General features: G+C 38.5%; 1 protein-coding gene across 1 annotated transcript in view; it reads right to left on the reverse strand.

Moving 5' to 3' along the window:
- The window catches only part of TBL1X (transducin beta like 1 X-linked), a 111,671-nt gene that overhangs the window by 45,317 nt on the left and 39,133 nt on the right, over positions 1-27,221 (reverse strand). The window contains 1 exon segment of the mRNA XM_037377500.1: positions 10,358-10,465. Coding sequence (XP_037233397.1) covers positions 10,358-10,415 — 58 coding nt within the window. The 5' untranslated portion in view covers positions 10,416-10,465.

The raw sequence follows: 27,221 nt of genomic DNA on the forward strand, positions 1-27,221 counted from the left end.
TGTAGCTTGTGTCAGTTGCCAAATTACAGTGTGCCTGGTTACCCGAAGTTTTGTAGAAGCAATTATTCACTAATATTAAATGTTACACCCTTTTTTCTTGGATATCTGACCTGTTCACCTTCTGCCAAGAATACAGAGTAAATGTCTGCTACCCAAAATTATTTTATTACGTGCCAAAGAATGTTTTTGGCAGGTTTTTTTTTCTTCTTCTTTTTCATGCAGGAAAATATGTTGGAAAAGATTAATACAACTTGGAAATGATCTTTTGATGAGCAGTACTTGGCACTCACTGTTTATGCCTTTATGTGGGCTGCAAATTAACAAAAAGAGAAATACGATACAGACAGAAAACAGAACATGAGCAATGGAAAGAGGAACTTAAAAAAAATCTTTTGAAAACAAGGTCTGAAATAATCCCCTTTTTTACTCACTCTGTGTAAAATAGACTGGCAATTGTGAATTAATGTCAACACAGACCTAGCAATTTAATGCAACTATGGGCAAGGTCTGAAATAACTTGCAAAGACCATGGCAAGAAAAAAAAATCCTTTCCTTCTAAATTAATGGCATGCTGTTATCTTTTAGCTCTATCTGTGCAATCAAACATCCAAGGAGACATGCATCGTTTTAAGGATCACATTTATAGAAGAGACTTTCACAGTCATATATACTCCACAATTTATTTCTGTAAGCTATGCTCTTCTAACAGTTCCAATATACACCTATAAGCGATGGGAAGTAGAACACCACAGCTGACACTCAGTGGGCGTTCGGACCTTCAGCACCAGGATGGTTTCTGATGATTGTGACTACAAATGGAGTCCTAATACAGCTACATTGGTTAAGTGCGAGGAGGGGTGATTGGTAACTGCCATAGCTCTGCAGGCAGAAAGTCCCCAGTGTGCAGGTTATTAGCAAAACTTGCAGCGCTGCAAGATATAGCTTCTTTCACTGGGCCTGGAGAATCATAAGGGTAAGCAGTAAACTGGCAAATGTGTAGCACTTAACTGGTTTTACACACAAAGCCATCTTGACCTATAGATATCTGCCTTCCACCCAACATCCAATTTTCTTAATAAAGCTGTAATACTGCACTTATGCAAGCTTTAAAATACAGGACATGAATGATCAAAATCCATGCTATGGAATAAATTTGCAAAGCTGTAATTGTTTATGTTTGCAGAACTTAAAAATCACCATGTTTGCTCAGTGTCTAGGATCTAAACAATGTATGGCAACTTTCAGGCCAAAGAAAAATTCTAAGTAGACAAGTTTAGAAAACTGTGAAGAGACTTAGAAGGTAATATGAAGTAACCAGGGTTTTGCATATGGCAAAAGAACAACAGATACTCAGCATATTTTTTCTTTCACAGGAACATACAAAATTTTGCAAGTATTGCTTTTCTTACACGGCATTTATGGTACTGTTGTTATGGCACTGGAGTAAAAGACACAGTGAAAGATGCTTTCATAAGGACCTCTTGAACTACATCACAAAACATTTGAAACTATTGTTTTTATATATGGATATGAAGTGTTTATCTGTTCAAAAAACTCCAAGTCTGTGCATATAATACACATAAAAATGGCTCTCATATGTCTTAATACATTCTTTTGAAAATATAACCAGAACAAAGCATGACAAAACCAATAACTTTAACTGTAAAAATATTTTTTCCTCTCCCGCTGTGGAATTTGGATTTTGGGAAGCCAACCATTAAATACTACTAGTACATATTCACTGCGCTACGAAAAAAGTGCACAATGTGGTTTTGACTCACATGGGTGCTGTCAGCTTAAAACACAATTTGTGTATCTTTAAAGGTAGCTGGGAAAAGTATCTACCTTTAACCTATCAGCTTCATCCTTCCTAAGTTCTATAGCTTTGGTAAGTTTTAAAAAAATGTTTTGGAACTGCAGCCCAATAAGGCTTGTTGTCTGCTAAAGCTGACGCTGATTTTCTTAAAATGTACTTAGGATTTGCAAAGAGAGTAAGTGATTACTAGCAGAGACAGAAACTGTGCATAATAATACAGTTCGTATTTGAGAAATGGATTTGTCTTTTCAGCAGTCATCCGTCCTTCAACTATTAAGTGTAATTTCAAATTCAGTCAGTCTCACCATTTTGGGAATCATACAGCCATGTTCTCCCTTGTTTAGAAGAAATACAGAGAGTAGGGGAAAGATTAAAGAGAAAAAAGGAGCACCAATTTATTAAAACCCCTTATGTAACTTTTTGATGTACAGTATTTTTACTATATACATATTATGCTGAGGAGGTTATATATATTATATTACATTTTACATAATATATTTAGTTATAGATGGTTTCTCATTACATAGAAACGTTCATTCTTGGGTAACTTTAAAAAACCACTTCTATTTAAACACAAACATTTTTGCCAAATTTCTCAAATGTTCTTATCCAAGAGTCACTTCATCACGTATTTCACTCCTAGAACAACACCATGGCTTTAGTTATCTCAAATAATTCATGGAAGGTCACAAATGTTGGTTCTATATCCAGTATATCAGTATTCAGTATATCAGATTTGGATCATAAGCTTAAGTCATTTTATTTTAATTGATTAGGTAGGCCCTAAAGAGGATAACACATCATATAAATAGGGCTGCATGCCCACAAATCAGATCTGCGCTAAACGGTAAGAATTAAAAATAGAGCTTGCAATGCCCCAAAGCCTTGTCACTGTTCAGCTGAAAAGGTGCAAGAATCCCTGCCTTCAGCCTTAACAGCAGTTCCTGAATAATACAGTTTGCATCTTGTTCATGCTGCATTTAGATATATATATTCACCTAGAAATTCATAAACAGTACTTCTGAAATAACAGAAAAAGTATGTTCAATATTGTCCCAGCACACCTGTAACAGTCCTTCCTCAGAGGATTTCAAGACATTTTAGGACTATAATCTTTTAACATCTGCTGTGAGGTACTGTACATAGTATTAACTTCACGTTCCAACAGGAAAATTTAGGCGCAAAAACTTTAAGGCCAAGTTCAAACACCCATTTTTTATGTATCTCCTTAAAAAAAAGTACTGTTTTATTTTCTCAGTAATACCTGTTCGGCATCCAGTTACACTAGCACAAAAGTACCTGTGCAAAGAAAAGCTAGGGAAATACACAAGCATCTTTGTATCAGTGCGGCTGAGCTTGGTCTATGAACTGTAGTTACTCTGTACTGCAGGGAGAATACATGTGGCTCAAGAGCCAGGGATAATACACATGTAGACACAAATAACGCGGTCATAGACTGTTACTGAAACACCACTGAAATGCATGTTTTATCTGTCGTTGTCAGGATGTCTTTCCAAGGATGTACATTTTCCTCAGCAAACCGAAGGTCTCTCTCCATTCTTACTATTGGAACATAGCGATATACAGAGCTTCAAGAGCACTCCAGTGACTATCATGTTTAACAGCACTTTTATGTGTAGGTTCTTTAAAAGATTTTTGAGGCTCCACAGCATTGAGCAGGCTGGACTAGTTGAACATGAGTCAACAACGTGCTCTTGCAGCTAGAAAAGCCAACAGCATCCTGAGCTGTGTCTGAAAAGTGTTGCCAGCAGGTCAGTGGAGGATATCCTTGCCCTCTGCTCAGCACAGGTGACACACACTGGGAGTACCCCGTCCAGTTCTAGGCTCCCCGGTACAAGAAAGACAGGGGCATACAGGATAAGAGTCCAGTGAAAAGGCTACAAAGATGATCAATGGACTGGAGCATTTGGCATGCAAGGGAAGGCTGAGAGAGTTGGTAGTGCTCAGCCTGGAGAAGAGAAGGCTTGGGGGGGACCTTATCCATGTGTATGAATACCTGGGGGGGGGTGGGTGCAAATAGGACAGAGCCAGGCTCTTCTAAGTGGAGCCCAGTGATAGGACAAGAGGCAATGGGCACAAACTGAAACACACATGAAACTCCATCGAAACAAAATAAAACACTTTTTTTACTGTGAGGGTGATTGAGTATTGGAACACGCTCCTCAGGGAGGTTGTGGACTCTCCAGCCTTGGGAGACATGCACAACCTGAGTGGACACAGCCCTAAGCAACCTGCTGCCACTGACCCCGCTGTGAGCGCAAGAGCTGGACTAGATGATCTCCAAAGGTCCCTGAACTGCTCTGATTCTGTCACCTCGTGAGATACCATCCAGCCTGACCTCTTCTATTATCCTAATGAGTCTAACTGGAAGAAAACATAAAAAAGGCAAAAGAAAAATAATTATCCACTGACTCTACCATCAGTGCACACTATTATTTTTAGCGTCACACTGGACAAGTGCCTTTATTGATCAAGTGATTCATTCTTCTAATGAATTATTCTTCAAGGTACAGGCTTCAATAATTTAAGCAAAGCCCATGCACTGTACATTCCCCTTCTACCTAGCAACAGCCTTGCTATACAAAGGAAGCAGTTAGCTTTGAAGCAAATTTATCTGACCTGTATATGCCAGTATTTTATGCTATGCTTAATCTGAATTCTTTTCAACATGCACTTATTTCACCTGTGACTCAGGAACTCAGTGCCATACACAGCTGCTCAAAATACTCAACTGTACCTTACATGCAGAAAAAGTACAGACTTCAGAGAAAAATGACATAGGCTTATTTAGGTAAAGACTTGCATAAGGCACAAATTCCAAAGAACAGAATACTCATCTTCAGTCATTCCTTATTGCATAAGAACTTAACTAAGCAAAGAGCGGTATTTACATTTTGTATAAAATTTCTTTGTTAAAAAAGAAAGAGAGTCATAAAGAAAATATTTTCCTTCAAATTCTGTGGCTTCTATTTTAAAAAACTGTAAATGGCATTGGAAAAATGTCAGTTTAGTACTATTGCAACTACTAGTACCTAGTCGGACAACATCACAATGATGAAATCCCAGAAGCTTCAGGATATCCACATTTTTAATTGTCTCATAATTTCCAAAAGCAGAATGAGAATACTCATTAGCAGAAATAAATCTATCACAATAACTATTAATTATTAATTTCTGCTAATTGATAGTCTCCTTTTGATACTGGAGACTGGTATTACCTGGATTAATAGTTTTTTAAAAGAAATGAAGTATAGCTTATAACAATACTGGATGTGGTTAACAAGAAAGGCTCATGTCTGCACATGCCTAATTCTATGAAGGATTCTGTGCTGTGATTCACAGAAACACTTTGTGCTCCATGTGCCTTTGAGTCTGTGCTTAAAATCTGAGAGAAAATCTTATCTTATCTTTTAGGAAAAAAAGGAAAATCTGTCAACCATGAACCAAACAGACAAACACGCTGCTATCATCCTGACTCTACAGAAGGAAAACAACTACATTATTAGCTGCCTTAATTTTTATGGTTGGGAAGAAAACAAATGACAATTCTAAATTATAATGGTACGTTGTCCCAAGTGAGCAGATAAAAATCTCATTGACATCTTTTTAGCAAAAGCATCCAGCTAGTGTTTTTATTGTCTTGGACATGGTAGAGATTGTACACTGAGGAATAATTTATCAAGTGTACGTCATAAAACATAGACAAATTCGAATTGAACAGTAAAAGAATAAGCAAAAATGGAAACTGTTACACAACCTTAACTCTAACAAGTCATTGCCAGACAGCGACTACAATATATGCCCTACCATAGAGCAGTATAAGCCACAGACAGCTGGGGAACTGATTTTCAGAGAAAAGATTCTGCACTGCAACATGCAAGTGCCAGAAAAGGAACACAATTAAATCAATAAATGCATAAAAAACACCAAATCTGAAAAAGCTCTAATAACTGAACTGACATGTTGGGCTGGGTGGGGAAGGTAATTTATTGTAGCATTTGGACCTATGATAGGATTTGCCACTCACAACAGATGGCAGCACATTTTAGATTAAAAGGTATGTGAGAGATTTTATTTCCCTTGGTTTTGCCACCCCCCTCCCCCCCTCCCCTCTTTTCAATTTACCTTGGAATCCTTATTACTCCCATTGCATTGTACTGCTCTGACCTTCATTCCAACAGACAAATAATTATCTGTTTCTCTTTGGGCAGACAAAGCAGAATGGGAAAACTCTATACTCAGAATTCGATACGATTTTGTAGAAACACAGCTCTTCACTCTGAAGAAAACCAACAGAAGGGCTATGTCAGCAGCGAAGATGGCTGCTAGCAAAAGCATGCTTCTCAGGGTTTGAACAGTCTCAAAGTTGAATCAACATAATATGGATGCCAGGACTGTAGCTTCTTTGGTGTAGCTTATTTCACTTCCGTCAATGCACCTGATTCGTTGGTGCAACTACATCCACCACAGAAGTATTTTGCGTGCTCCTGTCTCCACACTGGTGGTACACTTACAGTATGGACATAACCTGAGCCTGATGTCAGTAACAGAGGCTAACATTTTCACTTAAAGGTAGTCTTTGAATCAAGACACCTACAAATAAATATAACCTGACTTTAAAGGGTTTGACTCCTGAGATAAATGATGCTTTGAAGTACTCAGCACTTTTAAGAATTGGGCCGCTTTAAATTGTGCACCAATAAGGTCATATTCAAAAAGATGCAAACTGAACGTTGCAGGACTTGATTTTGGGTAGGAAGTAGAAATCTTAAACTGAAATGAAACTCTTGATTTCTTTATACCTCAAGAAGGGGGGCATTCACGGACCTACAGCAGAAGCACCAACACCCAGCCACCTTTGTGAAGGAATTCGTGGGCCATCAACCCATGGAGCCTAACTTATGCCTGACTGCTTTGTTTTTTCTGGGCATAGATTAGTCCTGAGACAGTCATCTATGTGAAGAGGCAATTATTCCCTAACTTATTTTAATACAGCTAAGCAATTAGAACCTTAACTTGTCTAAATCCTGTCTTGTGCTGGAGGGGTTTGACTGCACTGCCCCTGGACCAGGCATCTTTTCCAACCTGCTTCTCCAGCAGGTAAGTCAAAGTAGTCTCCCTGGCTGTATTCCTTCTGGTAAACCACATGATCAGTCAGTATAACTCATCAAGAGCTACAGCTTACCATTTCATTCCATCTGCGAATGTACTCAAGAATAATTTTGTATTTCCTTCCAGGTAATTGATAAAGCTACTGAGCAGTATTACGCCAAGAACAGATTCTTGTGAGTTCCCACTAACCTTTGAGTTGAATATTCCCCAATTCTAATCACTTTTCAAGATGTTTCTGTTAGCCTGTTTTTAATCCATTTGATCACTATGGATCACACTACTTTTACACACTGTTATTTCATTTTGCTTTTAACCACAGCGTCAACAAGACTAAGTAAATACCATGAAGTAGTCTAAGTGTATTATTGTCAGCACAGCTATCTCTGCCAACTTCATTTGTGATGTTGGAAAAAGCAGTATCAAGTTTGTTTGACAAGATCTATTATCCATAAAAAGTTGCTGGCTGGCATTAGGCATGATGTCATCTCTTCATTTTTTGCTGGAGGTATCTACTTTCAACCTTCCAATGATTTTGCTTGACCTATAGTTACCTGGATCATCTTGTTTAACCTTTAAAAATTCTGGCACAACATTTGCTTTTTCCAGTTCGCTGGAACTCCCCTTTGTATGCCATGATTTGTTAAAAAGCAACAATAATGGTTTAGACAGTTCAACTCTATTGATACTCTCCCACTCAAGTTTTCTGTCAGAGAATTAAGGAGGAAATATAATCATTGAATTCCACTTGTAACTTCAATTTTAGAAGAACTGAACTTCCACTAGAATGACCTGCCAGCATTTTCATAGCAAAGTATAAAGCCCCCATCAGTATCTTTGCTACAATGTTTCAAATAATCTCAAGTACTTCTGTGCCTCGCAGAGCAAAATACTTGAAATATTAGACGGACAGTTTGCTTTTTATATAGTTCTGCTATATCTATTTCCTTTTATTGTTTCTCTCTTCCTCCCACCATTTGCCTACATTTTATAGGAAAGCCTGAAAGTTTTACAGGATGAGATTAAAGGACAGATACCAGGAAAAAAAAATAATTGAACTTTTGTACATTCTTGTAAGCAACCTTTATGACTGTGTTCGATATAATATTTAGAAACCTTGGGTTCAGCTGATGTTTAATAAATAATCAATGTAATAACTTTGGTTTTGGCAGACTCCTTAAATTGTAGGGGTCTGAACTCAAAACTGTCTTTAAACACTAGCCCTCTAGATTTGGCACGCATTATTTCTGAAGCTGTTGATTAAACATCTTGCATCTGATGTTGCATTTTATGGCATTTATACTAGCAGGTGGAAAGGCAAGACACTGTATAACAATTTCTGTCTATTACCCTATTTTATCTGAAAATACAGATACAAAAATTTCTTTGAGAAAAACAATGACAGTATGAAAGAAGATTGAAATTAAATATAAGAAGCTTTTAAAATAGATTAGTGAATTCATCATTGCTTATAGCTCTTATTTGCTGAATGGCATTACTAGCAAACTGACAGGTGCATCTACTAAATCAATACCTAGCATCCGGATTTCAATATGCTCAGTTTGAAGCATATTTGAATATTTCTTTAAAAATTTAACCTCAACTTCTACTCTTTTATATGAGTAAAATCCAACAGAACACTGGAAGTAAATGTATTTGTGAATGGCTTTAGTATGTGAGGATTAAATAAGAAAAACATTTGGCCCTTTACATAAGAAGGTTAGAAGAAGAACTTGCAAGTAATATGAAGATTTGTACATGAAGTTCTCCCTAAAATAGCAAAAGTGATTCCCTGCTTGTGGGAGACATTAGAAGAAGTTTTTCCTGACATTTGGCTGATACCAGCATTCTTGATGGACTTTGTAAAGCTGCCTTCTGAATTGCCACGCAATACTAACTCACCTACTGATGTATCAAGAGGAATAAAAAGGCTGATTTTCTCTCTTTTTTTTTTTTTCCACATCAGGAAAAGTTACTGTATTAATACACTGTTATGTAGCATCTCCTATAATACAAATGAAACAATATAAAACAATTTCAGGATTTTTTAGGCTTTGATAATGTCCAGCTGTGCACTGCTCCAATGTTTGAAAGATCTTTCCAGTGTGGTACCCAACAGCTTATTTTTAAAAATAAACTTTGTCTGGATGAAATTTTAGTTTTTTGTTAGTTCCTGTTTTTCCTTCATCTGATTGCATGCCAGAAATAAGACTACTTTTTTATACGCTCTGGAATACAATATAAGAAGACGGCAACTAACAGGCCACAACTGGACTCTCAAAGAAGTGATTTAAAAGATCAAACCCTGGGAAAGTGTAAGTCTTCTTCTCAGTTTCAGTCGAGATTCCTTGCATAGGGACTTAGGTTCCTGGGATTTCAACAGCCTTGGAAGTAGAAGAAACAGATCAAAAAACCTTATCTAATAAATGCTAGTTATAATGACCATGCTAATCCAGTATCTTCCACCTACAGGGATTCGAGTCCCCTGTCCAAGACATCTTTCAAGCCTGGAGGGCTTATTCTGTAACTGTGTTTGAGACCTGTCAGGAAGACATGTATTTTTCACTTTTTTTTTTTTTGTTGTTGTTGTTTCAGCATATGAAACACCAAATATTTTTAGTCAATTCTACTTTTACCAACCCAGAACACAGGGCCAGTATGAAGTAAACTGGAACCCAGGCTAAAAATCCTTTCCTAGTGTTTCTCACCTCCTCTATCACCTCTGTGCTAATAGAACATTTTCCATTACTGAACAGAACTTCTACTTCTGGCAAAGCATGAAATCAAGACCACAAAACCAAATCAGACCCTAAATTTAAATTTAATTTTTTTTTTTGAAGGAAAGATGAAACTTTCCTTCTAAAAGGAAAAGCCCTGTAAAGACATTATTTTCCAATATGAAAACAAATAGAAATGAAAATGATACTAAGACATAGCCATACTGGCACTTGTGCAGCTCAGTTTACATACATAATTAATGAAATTCTAAACCATCAGATGCTCACACCCAAATTTCTGTTTACAGCCAATATAAAACCAATTTAGACAATCCCTCTTTACTTAATAAGTATCTGACAGAACTATTTCAAGTAGCTAAGAAAAAAGATACAAAATCCATGTGCTTTGTGCCTGTGCTGCCAAAGATGATTTTGGCTGAGATGAAACAACTCTACAAAAACATGTGTTAACATAATGTTATTTATTTCCTTGTTTTGCCTAACTGCAATGTTTACTTTGTACCTGTCTATGTTTGTACTTTTATTACTTTCAAAACCATGATTTCAAAGTAACATGGGTTTGTGCAAGAAATATTTTGTCTCAGTGTAACATTCCTAAAGCAACACTGTGTAAAAAGCCCAACTTCCCACATCATCTATGACCTGAAATTGTGAGGAAAGACAGGAAATGTACCTGATTCCTGGAGATAGCGATACACCAAGAAATTCACTTCGTCACTGGTTATGCTCATCTTAGCCCAACCTCAATATGATGAGGTTTACGAGAAGTGTGATCCACGCTCTGTTTAAATGGAAAGAAAAGAACAGGTTTTGTTTTATCTTGATTTATTATGAAATTTGTTATCAAAATAGAGGTGGGAATTGTTAAGGTATCTGAAGAACTCATATAGTTATTAGAGCTGTTACATCCCAATGTGAGGCACTCATTAAATATTGTGAATCAAGTACTCAAGCAGTACTGTACCTTTTATTATAATCGAAGAACAGTATTTAACAAGTATGAGAGAGTCAGAAGGAGCATTTTCAGTCTTGGAAGCCTTTGCAAACGTCAATTCTTTTGCTTCTGTGCCTTTACTAGGTTCTTTGGACACTCCTTTTTACTGTGTGAGCACTTTCTTTTCAGAACTGCTGGCAATTAAGTCATGTATAATACACTGAATCAAAACCTTTTTGCAGCCCCAAATTTGTAATCTAGTTTTCTGTCCAGTAGTTCAACCACTGAAAAGACAAGATTCTTTCCTTACAAAACAATATTACATAGTGAACTTAAATAAAATTCTCATAAAGTAGAAGCAAATCTAAATTCAAGATGAGATTACAAATTTTATTAGAGGGGTTGGAGGGTGAGAGAGAGAGAGAATGCCATATACCTTGAGTCAACAAATATCCTGGCATTACATAAACTTATCAAGTTATAATGTCTCTGCTGATTAATGGTGAGCAAGAATTAAGCTTCAATTATTCATCTAAGTAATCATAACCTTTAGGATGACAGTTTTACATTACTATTTTGGGCATAAAGTCTGATGATAAAAACATTGGGTTTAAATGATAAATTTGTTTTGAACATTTTCCATTAAATCTTGATGATTCATTTCTGTTTGGGAATCCAACTTAAGTAGTTTGGTTTTAAAAGCTGTAAGTACTTCTCAGACATAAACTGTGCAACTTTGTCAGCCACACCATACCTATAACTAATCATGTAAAGATTTGGATGCAGGAGCACACGCTACGCTCTTGTCGCCTATTACAAATGAAAGACCGTAGGCGTGTGCCATTTGTTTCAATTTCCCGTATGTCTCTTCTTGGCAAGCAGAAAGGTCTTTGTTCATCGAAAACCTCTTCAGTAATTCCTGTTGCCTGAAGTAGCACCTGCTACTGCAGGCAACGCTGATCGACTACAAGTTTCCCCTGCTGATGATTTAAACCAGCAGGTCACTCATGACTGTAACAGATGTCTCTGCATATTTATGTAAATGGAGGTCTTTCGAACCCTGGTAAGCCTTTTATTCTCCTGGGCTGCTATATTTCATCAATGGCTCAGATGCTTGGTTTCCATAAGAAACCATCCCTTGCTAATTTGGGAGACATCTTCCTCAAGTCTTTTTTATTACAGTCCATACTTCACAGACAAGAAGAAACAAAATACTGAAAATTGTGCAGTCTCAGCAAGGAAAATTTCAGCTACTTTGGAAAGGATGAACACTTTTTGCTAAGATTCTGGCCGAAGCCAACATCAGCTGTATCCAGCATCCAGTCCTGTCACACATGCCACGTATTGCCCTGGGAAGCCGTTTGGTCTCTGTTCTCCTAATCCCTCAATCTGTAAAATGGGCTCAAGTTTCTCTGCCAGAGGATCAGTAGACTGAAAGCGCTCGTATCTGTAAGGGCTTTACTTACCAAGGTTGGCAAGTGCAGGCAGCGAAAGCACCACTTTCAGTATAACTTTATACATACTTCTTCCAGATAAACAGACTTTGTTTTGAATAATTAATAAATCCCTGTGCCTCTTTTTGCATAATCATCGCTACACAATGAAGAACAAGACAGACATTCATGGCAATAGTTAAGGCCATTTTCATGCCTGTCTGAGTGCTTCAAATACATCTGTATTGCTGATATGGCCATGATAACAATCAAGAAACTTTGATAGCTGTGGGTTTAAAATAAACACCCAACATAATGCTTTTAAAAGCATTTTAAAAATAGCAGTTTCAGAATTTGGTGGTAGGAAAATTGGTAAAGATGAAACCTCTTATAAAAATTCAGTTTCAGCAATGACGTACTTTGTGGTAAAATGAACTTTTATTTAAACAAATCAAGAAACTAAAAATGCCATTTCTGGATGCATCTTGCTAATTTAAAACATTAACATGGTATTTCCCACACACAGAGGGCTGCTTTGGGCAAGAGAAGGGAAGGGAAAGGAGGAGTGTTGTTTTTTGTTTGTTTTTCTTAAGACGACATTTCTTAAATGAATTAAAACCAGAGAAAATCAGATTGACTGCAAAATAAATAGTCTGACAGCCCCAGAAAAACCTCCACAGCAGCTACCTTTGTATCAGAATCCCAAGCACACCAAGTAGTTGGATTTACAATGCATTTTCCCTGAAGTCAGTCAACAGGAATTACTTTGACATATGTGTCGGATCGTATCTTTATACACATCGTTACCATGCCACAAATAACCCCATGATCCCTACTCATACATTTAAGGTTCCCCCCGCGCCCCCCCCCCCCCCCCCCCCCCCCCAGATGCCAGTGCAGCAATCAGATACACAACTGTGAAGCTTTTACCCGTCCAAAGCAATACACACAGATCTTGGCTTTGACCCAGAGAAATCTATTCATTAGAAATTTGGCTGAGCTATGAAAGACCATACTCAATTTCATTAACGCTCTTTTTCATTTCCTTCTCTGCAGATAAAACACCCCAAATAAACGAGGTTACAGAAGACATGGTGGGGAGGAGAGGAATGTACTTATCTTTTGTGTATCTCAAAGTCTGATTCATGAGGAACAAACAACTAGCCTCCCCCTCAATACAGTTTTTTTAAATGTAGAAATGCAAACTTCTGTAGAAACTCACAGAAACCTTTAGTTATTGTGATAGATTTATTTCTGCTAATTGATAGTCTCCTTTTGATACTGGAGACTGGTATTACCTGGATTAATAGTTTTTTAAAAGAAATGAAGTATAGCTTATAACAATACCGATGTGCCTTTGGAGATATTTCACATCTAAACCAGCAATAACATCTTAGTTTTTCACAATGTCAAGAGGATTTACAGAAAGCATTCAAACATGTGTTTGACCTTCACTTGAAACACTTCTTCCTGAACCCAGTTACATATAATGGAAAGTTCTATTCACTTCGACCTCAGCTTAAAAATTTGGGTTGTGATCCTGCAGATATTTGCGAATGTCCAAACAGGTGAGAAGAGTCCATTAAGACTTCCCAGATATAATGGATCCCAAACATTCAAACCCCATTGGTGGATGGGTTGACAAGATCATGCACAATTAATTTAAAACGTATTTTAAATAAACACTTAACTCTCAGTCCTGCTGGGATAGGTTTGCAGAAATGCTTCCCGTACCGAGGTAACAAGCTGGGTTATTAGCTCAGATGTGCTACCATCGTGCTTCTAGGGCTGCTTGGCTTTTACTGAACGAAGTCGTTCAGCTGGAGTTGAGCTGGCTCCAGCACAGCTAACACTGCAGCACACCCCCCTGTGCTCTGGGTAACCAGGGCAGCTTATTTCCTGGAGCACAGCACCGGACCTGATTTGGCTCTGTGCACCAACATACCACTGTTCTCAAATTATACCCTGCTGGAGCACTGGGAATCCTGCTAATGGGCCATGCAAGCGGCTCTGGGGAAGGCTGCCTCATGTATTGCTATGGTTCAGCACAGTGCTAGCCAGGTCGACTAAGCACAGTTTATTTACATCCCATCCCCTTAGTCAAGGATTGCTCTTCCTTCGTCTGGTGTATTTTAGCACTGTTGCCATAAATAAGGGAGATCTGGCTGAAGAATCAAGGGAAAATAACTTTTCCAACTTTAAAATAGCATCTAAAGAAAGAACTCCTCTGCTTCTCTTCTAAATGATGCTCACAGGGTCCTCCAGGGCTGTGTCCTGCCCTCCGGGCTAACCCTGGGGTAGGGGACAGCCAAGGCTATTTCAGGAAAGGAGTTTACATTTGCTATTTGAAGCAGTGCTGCCATGCACAGGGTCTGGGATTTAGCAGTCAGTCTTCCACTCAGGAAGGCAAAACCAGGCCAGACTTTTAGGGAAAATATCTAAACTAAACCCTGAATCTGAAACCTAAATAGGAAGATGGCTCTTTCCATTCCTGCTTCCAGCCCAGATTACAGAAATTCATCCATACTAGAAAAACTACAATAATGTTACTCTGGCCCTCTTCTTACTCTCTGAAGAAATCTGCAAGCTCCAGTCTGCTTTACCTGAGTGCTGAGCAGTCACTAGCTTCTTGAAGGAGGTTTTTTTTGGGTCATTATTGTTAAAGAAACATCCTCCACTCATAAAAGCCCCTGAACTATTTACCTGCTTACTTGACAAGGCTAGGCCAAAATGTCTCTTCCCAACCAAAGTTTTGACAACATTTTCATTAAAATGATGGGGGGCGAAGAGAAATTGTGTATTTGCTTTGGGGGAAAAAAAGGCAAAAATGAGAGGTTCAATAAAAATAAGAACATTCCAGAAAGTTCAAATATTTAATGCTGTCAAATTGATACCCTGCTGCATGGGAACTGGAGTTCTCATACTTGTGCTCCCATTTTCTCGCCTGAGATGGCTCCACGCATCAAGGCATGTCTCTCAGGACCTACTACAGTCTCTCTATCTCGGAGAAGACAATGTGAACACGAGAACTAAGATAGACTCTAGGAAGGCACCATGACAGCAGAGCCAAATCCATGTGTTACTGTTCTGCATATGCTCTGCAGTTTAATGGAAAACATTTCCCAAAACCAGAAGCCACTTCTCACAAAACGAGTCACTTAAGCAATCTCAGTATTTCTGTTGAGAAAAATACTTTTATCAGAAACTTCCAATGAACCCTACGCTTCTGTATTTCTAGGCTGTGTCTTACCATAGAGCCAGAGCAGAGTCAGCAGCCAGCAGCTCTCCCACAAAGGCTAACGAGCTCTGCTTGGCCCACACCACTGCATTCTTCAGTCTTGGCTTTTATCACAGCTGCCTCTTCTCAAGGAGGAACTCCAGTTCGCTTCTTCCCCAAAATGCCAAAACCAAGCTTCTGGAGAGTAAAAGAGCATACTTGGCTCCCTCTCCCCTCATAGTCTCTCCTGCCATCTCATGAAGCTAAAGAGTAAAACATGTATTCTTGACAAGCATCCTCACAATGGAATGAAACCAGCACATTCCTGCTGATTACAAGGTGCAGAGCGTGCAGGATGGTTCTTTCCAAACTCCACCTATGCCAGTCACCAAAAAACCCACAGTGAGACCTGTTCAAAATGCAGCTTGTGCACGCAAGACTTCCAGACTCCTCCTTGTCAGGCTTGAACTTGACACCTGCTTTAAAAAACCTAAACCTAAAATATAAACAGTTGCCCTTTCTAGAGATCATGCACTTAAGAAAGCAAAACAAGATGTGCTCACAGTAAGATCTGCACCAGATCTCCCCGCCTTTCTTAATGAGGAGGCGACCAGTTAACTATCCTCATTCTGTAAATGATCACCATAGGTCACCTGAAGTATTTAATTACAAAAAGGAGACAATTCAAACCTCTCAGAGCTCTTTACAGATGCTCAAAGATATCTTTGCATCACTGAAAGTAGTTATTTTGCGATTTTCTTTACAAGCACAGTAACAAATTTGTTGTTTTGGGGAAAACAAAGGCTGAGAGTTTGCAGAACAGGGTAATCTCCTTCAAGAACAGGTTATTGCTTGTACATTCTGGGCTCTCACTTAGAGATCTGTCACCAATGTTTATAGCAGCACAGTAAGGACAGGGACCTCAAAGAGAAAAGGCAATAGGCTTGTCAGAAAACCTGCAGTTGCCAAATGTTAAGGCTGACTCTTCTTTTGGTTTTGTTTTTGGTTTGTAAGTCTGTTTATTTACACTGACCTTCTGCTGACTTTCAAAAGGCCTCACTGAACCAAAACAAACGCAGGGAGCCCCAACTCATCCCCATCCTCACTGCTGCCTAAAAGACCACTCTGATGGAAAGAAGTGACAACTGCATCTGTATCTGACCACTTCAGGAAAAATGGCATGGATATAAACAAGGTCTACCTTGGATCCAGACACTTAGGGTATCTCATACAATTAATCACTGAACACAAACATATCAGTGTTCAAAATCTGGTGCCAATCAAAAGAAGAGAAGGTAGAAGAAATTGACAACTACAGATGTGGCAGTTATCAATGAACCTGCAATTCTCTCTTGAACACTCTCGATGAATTAAATGCTGTGTGGGCAAATTTGACAAAAATGGGGTTTTCATTTAAATAAAACCTTTGTTCAGGGAGAAGGCATAACTGTGCCTACAGTAATTATCTTTTAAAAAATCTACAACAAATTATCAAAATTATTACTGTCCTGGAAAAACACAAAATAATACATCATCCAGTAAAATATCAAACCATTAAAAATATAAAATGTAATAAAAACTAATAAAATTATTAATAAAAATAACTTGTTACACACTTTGGCAGATATCACTACAGAAAGTTTTATTTCTATGTGAATACTATAAATTACAAATTACATTTCTAACTGAAAAGTCATTTGGAATCAAACCCATATTAATTTATCTAAAAAAAGGGCAACAAGAGATATTCCAGCAATTTCTAAGTGCTATTAAAACATTTTTCAATTAATCAGCAATTTCCAGCACAAAATAACTAATTGTCAATGGAAGACAAGCCTTTCATCACTGGTCACTAACCCAGCAAACTCACTCTATCAAGATGCAGAACTATGCATCAACTCTTTCATACTTATAATCTCTTAGTTTGATCTGGTTATTTTTAAATTCTCAGCTGGTTTACTTAATTACATCAGCCTCCAGCGTTTCAGTTCTAAGAGTTCAAGTGGATCTTTTCCAACTCCCTTTGCTGCAGAGTAAAATGGGTTTTCCTGTATTGATCTTTCCTTTTTGGCACTCTGCTAAGGGAAAAGAAAGCAAACAAAACCAACCGCTCTTCTTAATTAGTGCAATTGTGTTACACCTCTTTTATAGCTTAGTTCTAAGAAAAGGCAACTTCAATTATTTTTTTTCTTTTTTTTTAATAAACAAAATTATTGTTTACACTAGTATATCGCATGGAAACTCCAGGAAGCCAAAAATAAGACTGATGGGAGAGCAAAGGTTGACAGTAGTCCTAGAGCTTGCAAATTTATTTAAATTAACTGTGATAAAATAAAAAAAAGAAGAAATTACAGAGGCTTGAGAAATCAAAACACGTGATTGAATTTAGATTGAGAATCAAGATACCTCACCACTCTTGGAACAAAACTGAAGTCAGTTGGGAATGCTGCCACCAAACATAACTAGGATTTTCTTCCTTACATGAGCACAAAATGGCAATTAGGAAAAACTGGGGGACAATGGTATGTGTCCACTCATTTCAAATCAATTAGGCCAAAATACATGATCATCTGATTGTGCAGTAACTGGTCTATGTGCCTGTGCATTTCCATGCACGTAATACAAGAAATATGGTTTAAATCTTAGAAGTAGTGCTACATACTTAAAGAAGTTAAGGAATATTGCAACTTTAAAAAGATGGCACAATTTCCCTATCAACATTTGCTTTTTTTTTTTTTTTTTTTTTTTTTTAGTTTTGGCATGAGGAACAGTGTATTAATACTATCTCAAATTAAACCTTTCATTTACTATACCTAGATTTTTACTAAAACCTCAACAAAAACAAAAGGATCAAACGTGAGCACTTACATTTTTCATCTCTGCTTCACGTTCATAGAGTACTGAGGCGAAAGGAATATGATGGGATGAGTTTCTACCAGAACTGATCGTACGGGTTTAATTTTCTTTCTGTGACTGCAGACTGGAGTAAAATAACACAGCTAAACTTTTAGAACTAATATCTCCCCAAAAAGCACAGTTTCTATTTCAGCTATTGAACAACTTCTCTGGTGCCTAACAGCAAAGATCCACTTTAGTGTGATGCATCTAAGTCCCAAGCTGGCCTGTAAAAACGGACACAGACAGACACCCAACTCTGATGAGACAGGACATGGTCTGGCAGATAAAACACTTCCCTTTGAGATGACACCATGCAGCTGGGACAGAAAAGAAGCTTCCAGAATTCTCCATAAGGTCCTTAGCCACCCGCTGCATGGGCAGTGGGGGTTAGCAGCCATGGCGCCCATTTTAAATGAGGCAACACCATAGCAAGGAACACAAGAGCTATGCGCCTGGAAGGACAAGTGAGAGGCTGAAGGCCTTGCCTGAAAGAGTATTTGAATAAGGCTTTTTTGATTACTTCTGATTTTTATCCTGCAATTTTGCTGTTTAAAATGGTGCAACTCCGGTAGCAGGGGTCAAAATCCTGGTTTTTCCCAACATATCCGTGTGCTTAACTAGGCTGCAGAATTGGGTTGCATCTTGCTTGTGCACCTTATAAAACACCTGTGTGTGGCTCTTACCATGTTCCTTGCTTCCTACAGCACCCTGAAGGTAAATCCTTGTTTTAAAACCCACACCACTATCACCTTACTGGTTGCACTGTGCCTGCTGCAGGGGTAGGTACCTCCATGACCCAACACATTATGAACAGGCGTGTCGCCTCAAGAACCGCAAGACCAGGGAGGTGACGTGCAGTGACGCAGGCGTAAAGGGGGTTGCGATCTTTTCACACCCGTAAACTTGGTCCCGCATTTTGCTCCCGTGTCCTGGAGCTGTGGGGTGCAGGGAATGCTCCCCAGGCAAGGGGCAGCAGCACAGACACAGCAGCCACACCATGCAGAAGGGCCTGTTTGTCCACATACCTGTAGGTTTGGGTGCTACTTCTTTCCCACAAGACCCACATATCCAGTAAAACCTGTGTTTCAGTTCCATGTACATACGAATTTCATACCGTTTCAGTACCTTTTAGGATGGCTTGACATAGTGCAGTTAAAGACTAAATGTGAAAATCATTCTGGTGCTACCGTCTCGTGACAACACCTATAACTTGGGTAACAAAACGTGCCCTCGGACTTGGAAAAACTCTATGTGTAAGGTGATATAAAACAACAGGAGTCTGTGCTGGGCTAACAATCCCACAGTTTTTTAGCCATGTAGGCTGGCCACATGTGGCTGCAGGGCCTTAGAAGCAGCAGACAGGAGAAGCACCAGTGCTGTTCATCACACCTGGGAAGAGGACAGGCACATCCCTGACCCCTCACAAGACGGGGCTGCATGGCTGCCCGGTGACCAAGAGTCACGCTAAGGACCCGCAAAGGTCTAGAGACCAGCTGGGAGCTGCAGAACCCAGCTAGTTCACGTCTGGATGGCCTCAGGCAAAGGGAATGTGTAGCGACGTCATTAAGGGGGTGGGTTTTTATTAGTTTCTGCTAATAGCCTTAGCAGATGTTACTGGGAACAGTTTGATGTTATTTTTCCGTCACTTATAACTTATTTTTTATTTTTTTTTCCCTCAGAGCAAGCAAGCAAAGGCAGTAGATCTTACCACATATTTCAACTTTAACTTGTTTTCCCTGTAGTATTGTTAAAAGTGTAGCTGAGGATTTTCTTTATTTTTACAATTATTATTATTATTATTGTACAAAGGGAAAAAGTATTTTTTCCATTTGCCTATAACTCCAAAATAGCTGAAAGTATTATACTCTGAGCTAACAAGGAAAAAATACTTTTCAGGCTTACAACATGGAAAACTTTACCCCACCAAAACAAGAATTTTGTAAATTTTAGAATGTGTGAAAACAATTATAATGGAAACTATTTCAAACTTTTACTATGGCAGATCCTATTACAAACCATATTAAAAAAATATTAACTATGGCTATAAATGTTTTCTCTTCAATAATTCTATAGAGAATGTCAATATTAAATGCTGTCAGGACAAAGATTGTATAGGATAATGCAATGGAACAACAGAAAAGCAAACACATTTGGATTAAAAAAACACCCAAATTCAGGATATTTCACTGCTGTATATTTCTACCTCCAACATTTAGCTCTTAGTGGAAATTTGGTTACATTTTTGGGGGCTCTTTGTGTTTTTTTTTAACACAAGCTTCACTAGGTTTGCTCCTGATGTATATTGGTTTGAGGTCTGGAGAAGGGTCACTAAATGCCTCCATTTTAATGGAAGGTAAAATACAAGGAAGAAGGATGGAGAGATATAATTTGCTTTCAGAGGATGCCTGCAGAAACTTCTAAGCAGCCACTTTACTAAGAAGTAAAAGTGTGTTTCTGTTACTTTTCTGCATTCACGTTGCTGAATATTTCATAGAGAAACTTCCCATAAAAAAATCAATACAAAGAATTAAGGCTGAGAAATCTCCACCTTATGAAAACCACCTCAAGTGCCAACTTCAGATACTGTTTACTTCTTTCTTTTATCTTTTCCTCTGCATGCTCGACATCCAGACTGCAAATAGCAAAGAAAAATTCATGCACAGCATATCCAGTAGTATAAGCCAAGTTGTACAACACAATCACACTTATCTGCCTTTTCATCCATCCTCCTTCCTTTGCATGCTGTACTTAGCCATCAGGGATGAGGCAAGTTTAGGTTTTCCTGGTTTTCTGACTTACTGGTAAGACCAGTGAAATAGTTTGTGCTTCTACTCTTTAGCTGGAGGGGATCTGCCCATGTTTACAAACACATCCCAAGCCATGTATGGAGGAGGTACCAAATGTACAAAGGTGTCCCATGTCCTGTCTGTCCCACGCTCCTTCTCCCACCCCCCATCCCCACCCCCACCACCCCCGCAATCTTCTATTATTTTTTGGTACATTTCAATATGGTATGTTGCTGTTTCCTCCAGTCTAGGGATAGCAGGAGACTTAAACAGCAGCACTTTGTAAGGTCTGTGTGTTCAGATAGTACTTTAAGAGTGACTTGCCAGTACTCACTTGGGTTTTGTTAGGTTTATTTCCCCCACTTGTAGATGGGTGAAGAATGTACAACACAGATAAAGAATCACATTTCTAATGACAGCATCATGAAGTCCTATACAGCCCTAATATAAATAGTAAAGACCAGAGATCAAAAGGCAATGCTAAGAGGAAAGCTTTTTAACCTACTTTTTTAAAAACCTGAACAGCCTAGAAACTAAGATGAACTCAAAAATCCTCGGGGAGTCAGAAACAGACATGACATAATCTCAGTTTTTCATAAAAAAATTCAGCTGACTACTTCTCAGGAAGGATTATAATATATTATGACACTGTTATTAGCTCAGATTAAAATAAAAAAGAACCCCCTTGCTTTAAGAAAATCAAGATATACAGAACTGAAGCCTTAAATCCACACATAAAGGGTCTGAGAAGGTTTTAAAGGTTTTAAACGCTAGATAAGAACTGTTTTGTTAGAGAATAAAAAAAATTACTCAGTTTCTGGTCTTTCCTTCAAGAAGGACTCTAGGGAAGCTATAGGTAACCAAAAGGGGTGATGTAGATGTCAGTCATATATGTTTGCTATTAAAAAAATATTGTAAAAGCCACTGAACATCAGTAGGATTTTGGGTGCCTAGAGGCTTGAGAGTCACAGGCTGGAAGGGACCTCAGAAGGTCTCCAGTCCAACCCCTTGCCCGAGCAGGGCCAACTCTCAGATCAGACTAGGCTGCTCAGGGCTTGGACCTGTCAGGGCTTGAAACCCTCCGAGGACAGAGATGGCACAGCCTCCCAGGCCGACCTGCTCCACCGCCTCGCGCCCCATGGGAACACATAGGGAAAGTTTCTCCTTACACCCAGACTGAACCTGTTGCAACTTGCACCTCATCTCTCACCCTCCCACCCTGCAGCGCTGAGGAGCCCAGCTCCCAGCTCTGCCTCCTCAATGACCCCTTGTAGGTGTTGTGGGGCTGTGAGGTACCCCTGGAGCATCCCTTCTCCAGGCTGCCCCATCTCCCCCAGCCCCTCCTTACCGGGTAAGTGCTCCAGCCCCACTGCCTTGGGGGCCCTCCCCTGAGCTCCCTGCAGTCTGTCCACATCTTTCCCATGTCAGGTCCCCAAATGGGACGCAGCATCTAGATGTGGACTAACAAGTGCCATACAGAGGTGAGCAATCCCTTCCCTTGATTGATCGGCTGCACTCCCGCTCACACAGCCCAGATTACTTGTTTCTTCTAGTTCACAAAAAGAGAAATTACGCTAGTGTTACAAAGATGCAAAACCTCCATACAGCTTTAAAATCAACATCAGAATTGTTAATTGAAAAGAAGTAATTTTTCCAGATTGGAACAGTCTCACTCATTGTCCTCTTCGCTAATTTTATTTGGAAAAAGAATTTTTATTTGGAAAAGGCATGCAGGAAAGTAGATGGGATATACTGTCATGCCTGTTGGATCTTCCAAGGATACTGTAACCAAGCGAGTATTTTAGTCATCCAGCTTCTGGAACATAATTCTCAAAGACTAGTTAGCTATGAAATTCCCTCTACAAGAAATGGAGAAAGTTATGTGCCTGTTTCAAAGATTTATGTGTTTTCCTGTAGCCGCAGATGAGACACTTGTCTGAGACAGGGATTCATTGCTTCAAATTTCCCCTCCAAATCTTGGCTACAATTTGTATCTATGGCTGTAGAGAATTGACTCAGTATTTTTATTAGAAAAAAAAAAAATATATATACACAGGAGTAAGGTGGCAGTGGAAGTGGTGTATGAGCTTTAAGAGGCTGAAGATTAAAGTATTCACTGAAGAATTAGCAGGTTCAAACTTGAATTTTCCAGCTCCCAGGAGAGCACACTTCACACCTGGTTACTGAAACAAAAACTCTGTGGAGCAAAAACTGTGAGACTCACCAGCTAGAAAAATGGGGGGAAGAAATAAGAGACTTGGAATGCCCCCCTCAATGATCCCTTGCTTATTGCAGGTATCTTGCAGCTGAATTATGAACCACATATACTTCCATTTTTTTCAGCATCAGTGAAAAATATACGTAGTACGTATGAGCATTCAAGTATTTCCTACTCAAAGATGAATTTTCATTATTTTTTTCACTCTTCACCACTATTTTTTACATTTTACATTTCCTTATTAAGGGAAGATAATTTTGGTCTTTTCTTATTTGCATAGAAACTCAATAGTCTTTGTAGTATAATGCAAGGAGCAGACATCAACACCTATATTTCAATGTGTCACATTGTAAGCCTATATTATCACTTATTATTTGACTCCATTTTAACTATTTGGACTGTGAAGCTCCACAGTGAGTGTTTGCCTCAGGCAAAATTTTTTCTGGAAGGCATAAGCAAAAGTAGTTCAGTCATTTCAGAGTGAAGGTGGGGAAAACCCAGTTCTGCTGATATTTATACAGCTGTTTCAGTGAGAATCCCTAGCACTTCCACACTTCGCAGCAGGGACTTCACGTTCGGCAAAGAGGCTGCTCTCATGGCAAAGTGCCTTTTCCGTCACAGTGAAAATCCACACAAATGTGACTAAAATAAAACCTCCTGAAAACACTGCTTGTATATGCTCTGCACAGGTTTGTTAAAGGCTTGTAACTGAATTATCAAAATACTCCCCTCGCATTAATTTTGCTTTCTGCTCAGGTGACAGGAGCTCAGTCTCTTTACGTGAGGGAAAGCAGGCATGTGCTGATGGAGAAGAAAGGGTGACAGATGGGACAGGGACTGGGAAAAGTGAAAGGTTACAGGCTGATGGACTACTAAGTTGGTAGTCTCAGGTGTCTCATCTCTCTCCAGATAGCAGAGAATACTCTTTCTTCCCAACAAGTACTCAGAGGAAAAATTATTATAGCCAAAATATAACAATGATTTTGAAATTGCTGTCCTTCATACTGATTTTTATCAGTAGTTCATTCCTGCACATTTAGACTGTGTGATCTTTAATGCCTTGTAGCTGTATTAATTATTAACATCATCTACTGTTTTTATAAGTTAAGGATTTCCCCCCCCCAAGCATTCAATTATGAGACTTAGCTATTTTAGGGAAATAAAAAAAACCAAACCCCAAACATCCTAAAATAAATCTAATTCTTTTTTCAACAGAAAGTTATATTTTTTCCTTTCCCACTTGCTTTTTCTCAGTTAAGAACAGGCTTAAATGGCATAACTGTTTGCTCATAAGGACCTGTATTTTACTTTGGTCAAATTTAATTTGAAAATTGCAGAAATTTTGAGCTCTTAATAAACTGCTAATAAAAATCCTTTGAACATCTGAAACGCACACAAACACACACTGTCCAATGCATGCTCATTCTCAGGGACTGGATTCAAAGACAAGACAAAAGCAACAAAACTTTTTCTTGTCAATGCCACTTTCAAAATGCTGGGTTTTGAGGAGGTACATTTTTAAGTCTTCGCAGCTATCACTAAGCAACATTTTGGTACTATAAACTAGACAAAAGGCAATCAAATAAAATGCATCAGTGAAGAGCTATCACTATTTTTATTTTTATTCTCTACCAACTTGTACAGAGATATCTGGAGCTTGAGAAAAAAGATATTCTAAACCCTGCTGTCTGTACAGGAAGCAAAGATTTACTCATAAGACTTTCAAAATGATGCTGAAAATATTTCCTTTCTCTCCTTTATTAATGGATGCTTTAAAATTTAACCAGATTTTTAAGAATGCTTACAACTCCCCACGTCCAAAAGACACTTTTTCCCCACCAAATTCACTGATGCAGATGATCCTCCTTCCAATCAAACATCTTGTGAAAGAAAGCTTACAGAGAGGAAAAGGTTTGACCAATTCTGCATTTTATACTAATACAGCACTGTTACCTGATATATTAATAGCTTTTTGTTCACTTTAAAGAAAAAAAAATACTACCAAAGATACTTCATAAAGAAATTTTACTTGTTAGTTGCTGATACTTAAATCCAGACCCATGTGCAAGTCTTTCACAATTATTAAAAACGGTAAAACACTCTGCAAGACATGTAGTCACTAAGATGCAATGGAGATCTATTTATATTAAATGAACTCTTTAAAATTCTTTTACTTTATCTGAGCTAACCAGTAAGAGGACAATAGCATGTCTCTTCTTTTTTTAACTTAAATTTTCAGCTTCCTTATTTTAAGACCTGGCATGGACACACCCATATAGCACTTCTCATATGCCCAGATCAAGCCACTTAAGACTTTTTGTGTGGTGGGGTGTAATAATTCAGGCATATCTCATGACAAAGAAAACTAGTTATTTTTAGTAATGAAACTTGCATTCCTTTAGGAAGGTTTACAATATAAAAAGCAGAAAAATAAATCAAAACACAATATGGGGTGGTGTTGTACAATCAACAATGATAACAATAGTCTAAGAAAAGCACAGTTTTATGCACTTGCAAATGCCATTCCTCACATAAAGAGATGGATATCCTACCTCGGGAGTTAACAATGTCACCATTAATGACTATTGCTCTGTATTTTAAAAGTGCTCTTAATATGTTAACTAATACATCTTAGACATTTCTGTGTAGGTGTTGGTGTTACACAGAGCTTCTCAGGCTCTCATTAGACGTCAGCAATGGTTTAACTGTTATGCTCATAAGTGACCACCTCCATTCTCTTCCAGAGTGAAGGACCACAGTGCATCTGTGATGAACATAAACGTAAAGCATGTTTTGCAAATTCACATCTCTAATGTCTCTGATCATTTCAGCTGTTAGTAGCAGGCACAAGATTATTTCTACTGTTTCTTAACTAGCAAAGCTAATCACAGTCTTTCTAGTTCCACTTCAAGTTATACCATCACATTACCTGCCAATAACGTTACTATGTAAGAATGGCTCTTAAGAGACCGAGTAATCTTTCTGATACAACATATTAAAAAAAGATCAGGAACATTTACCCATGTGTCAGCTGTTCACTTGCCACTGTCCCCCCAGCCCCAAGTCCTGTTTGAACTCCTGCTGATGCTGTCTGCCATTACAGAAGCAGCAACCAGCAAACCAGCAGAGCTGCATTCATCCTCCCACCCTCAAGAGCGAACTTCCACAAAGCAAACCTCTTAATTAGTGCAGGGGATGGCTGACATGCTCTGGGTGAAGGTTCAAGTGCTAGATCATTTCCAAATCACTGATCTCTCAAGTGAGTTGCATATTTTTGAGTATAAAAATCAAGGAGAGGTGGAGGAAAGAGAAGCCTGGGGACAAGAAATCAATGAATATCTACCAGTGTCGAGGTACAAGTGAATAAAAAATAGATCACTGACTTAATAATAATTCTAATGAATCAAACAGCCCCGCGAATGCATGCACAGTGTTGTTACTTCACTAAATATGAACCAGTTCCTTGTATTATTAAATTTATAAAATATTCTCTAAGACATACAGAGTCACTAAGATACAATGGATATCTTCGAATATTAAAGGAAACCCTTAATACTGCTTTACTTCATGTGAGCTAACCAGTGAGAGAATAATAGTTTGTCTCAATACATCAACTTCTGTAATCACTTTTCTAAGGAAATACTCCTTTGCAGCAGCTTTATTTTTAGATTGGGGCAACTGGTTTATTTAAAGTGAAATGCACAACTTCTATCTGAAGTTTTTATAAGGGTCCTTTTTGCTTAGAAGGACACTTTCAATTAAATGTTGTGCTCATACAAAGTCATTTGAAACCAAGTTGCTAGAATGCCTATGATGTGAAGGTGAAGGGGTAAACCATTTGCCCCTGATGTCTACAATCACTAATCCATAGGGCACAGAACCCTGTAACACACAAATTACTATAGAGACATAGCACCTCATCAAGTTGCCTTACAATGAGTGATTGTTAAAATTAAAGCTGCAAAGTGATATGGCTTCTCCTACCACCAGTTCCTGGAGCAGTCACCTTTTCTTCTGCAAAGGCAAACCCATTCCCCAAGCTTCCCTGAGC

This window comes from Falco rusticolus, chromosome 2, assembly GCF_015220075.1.
Source record: "Falco rusticolus isolate bFalRus1 chromosome 2, bFalRus1.pri, whole genome shotgun sequence".
Taxonomy (NCBI): Eukaryota; Metazoa; Chordata; class Aves; order Falconiformes; family Falconidae; genus Falco; species Falco rusticolus.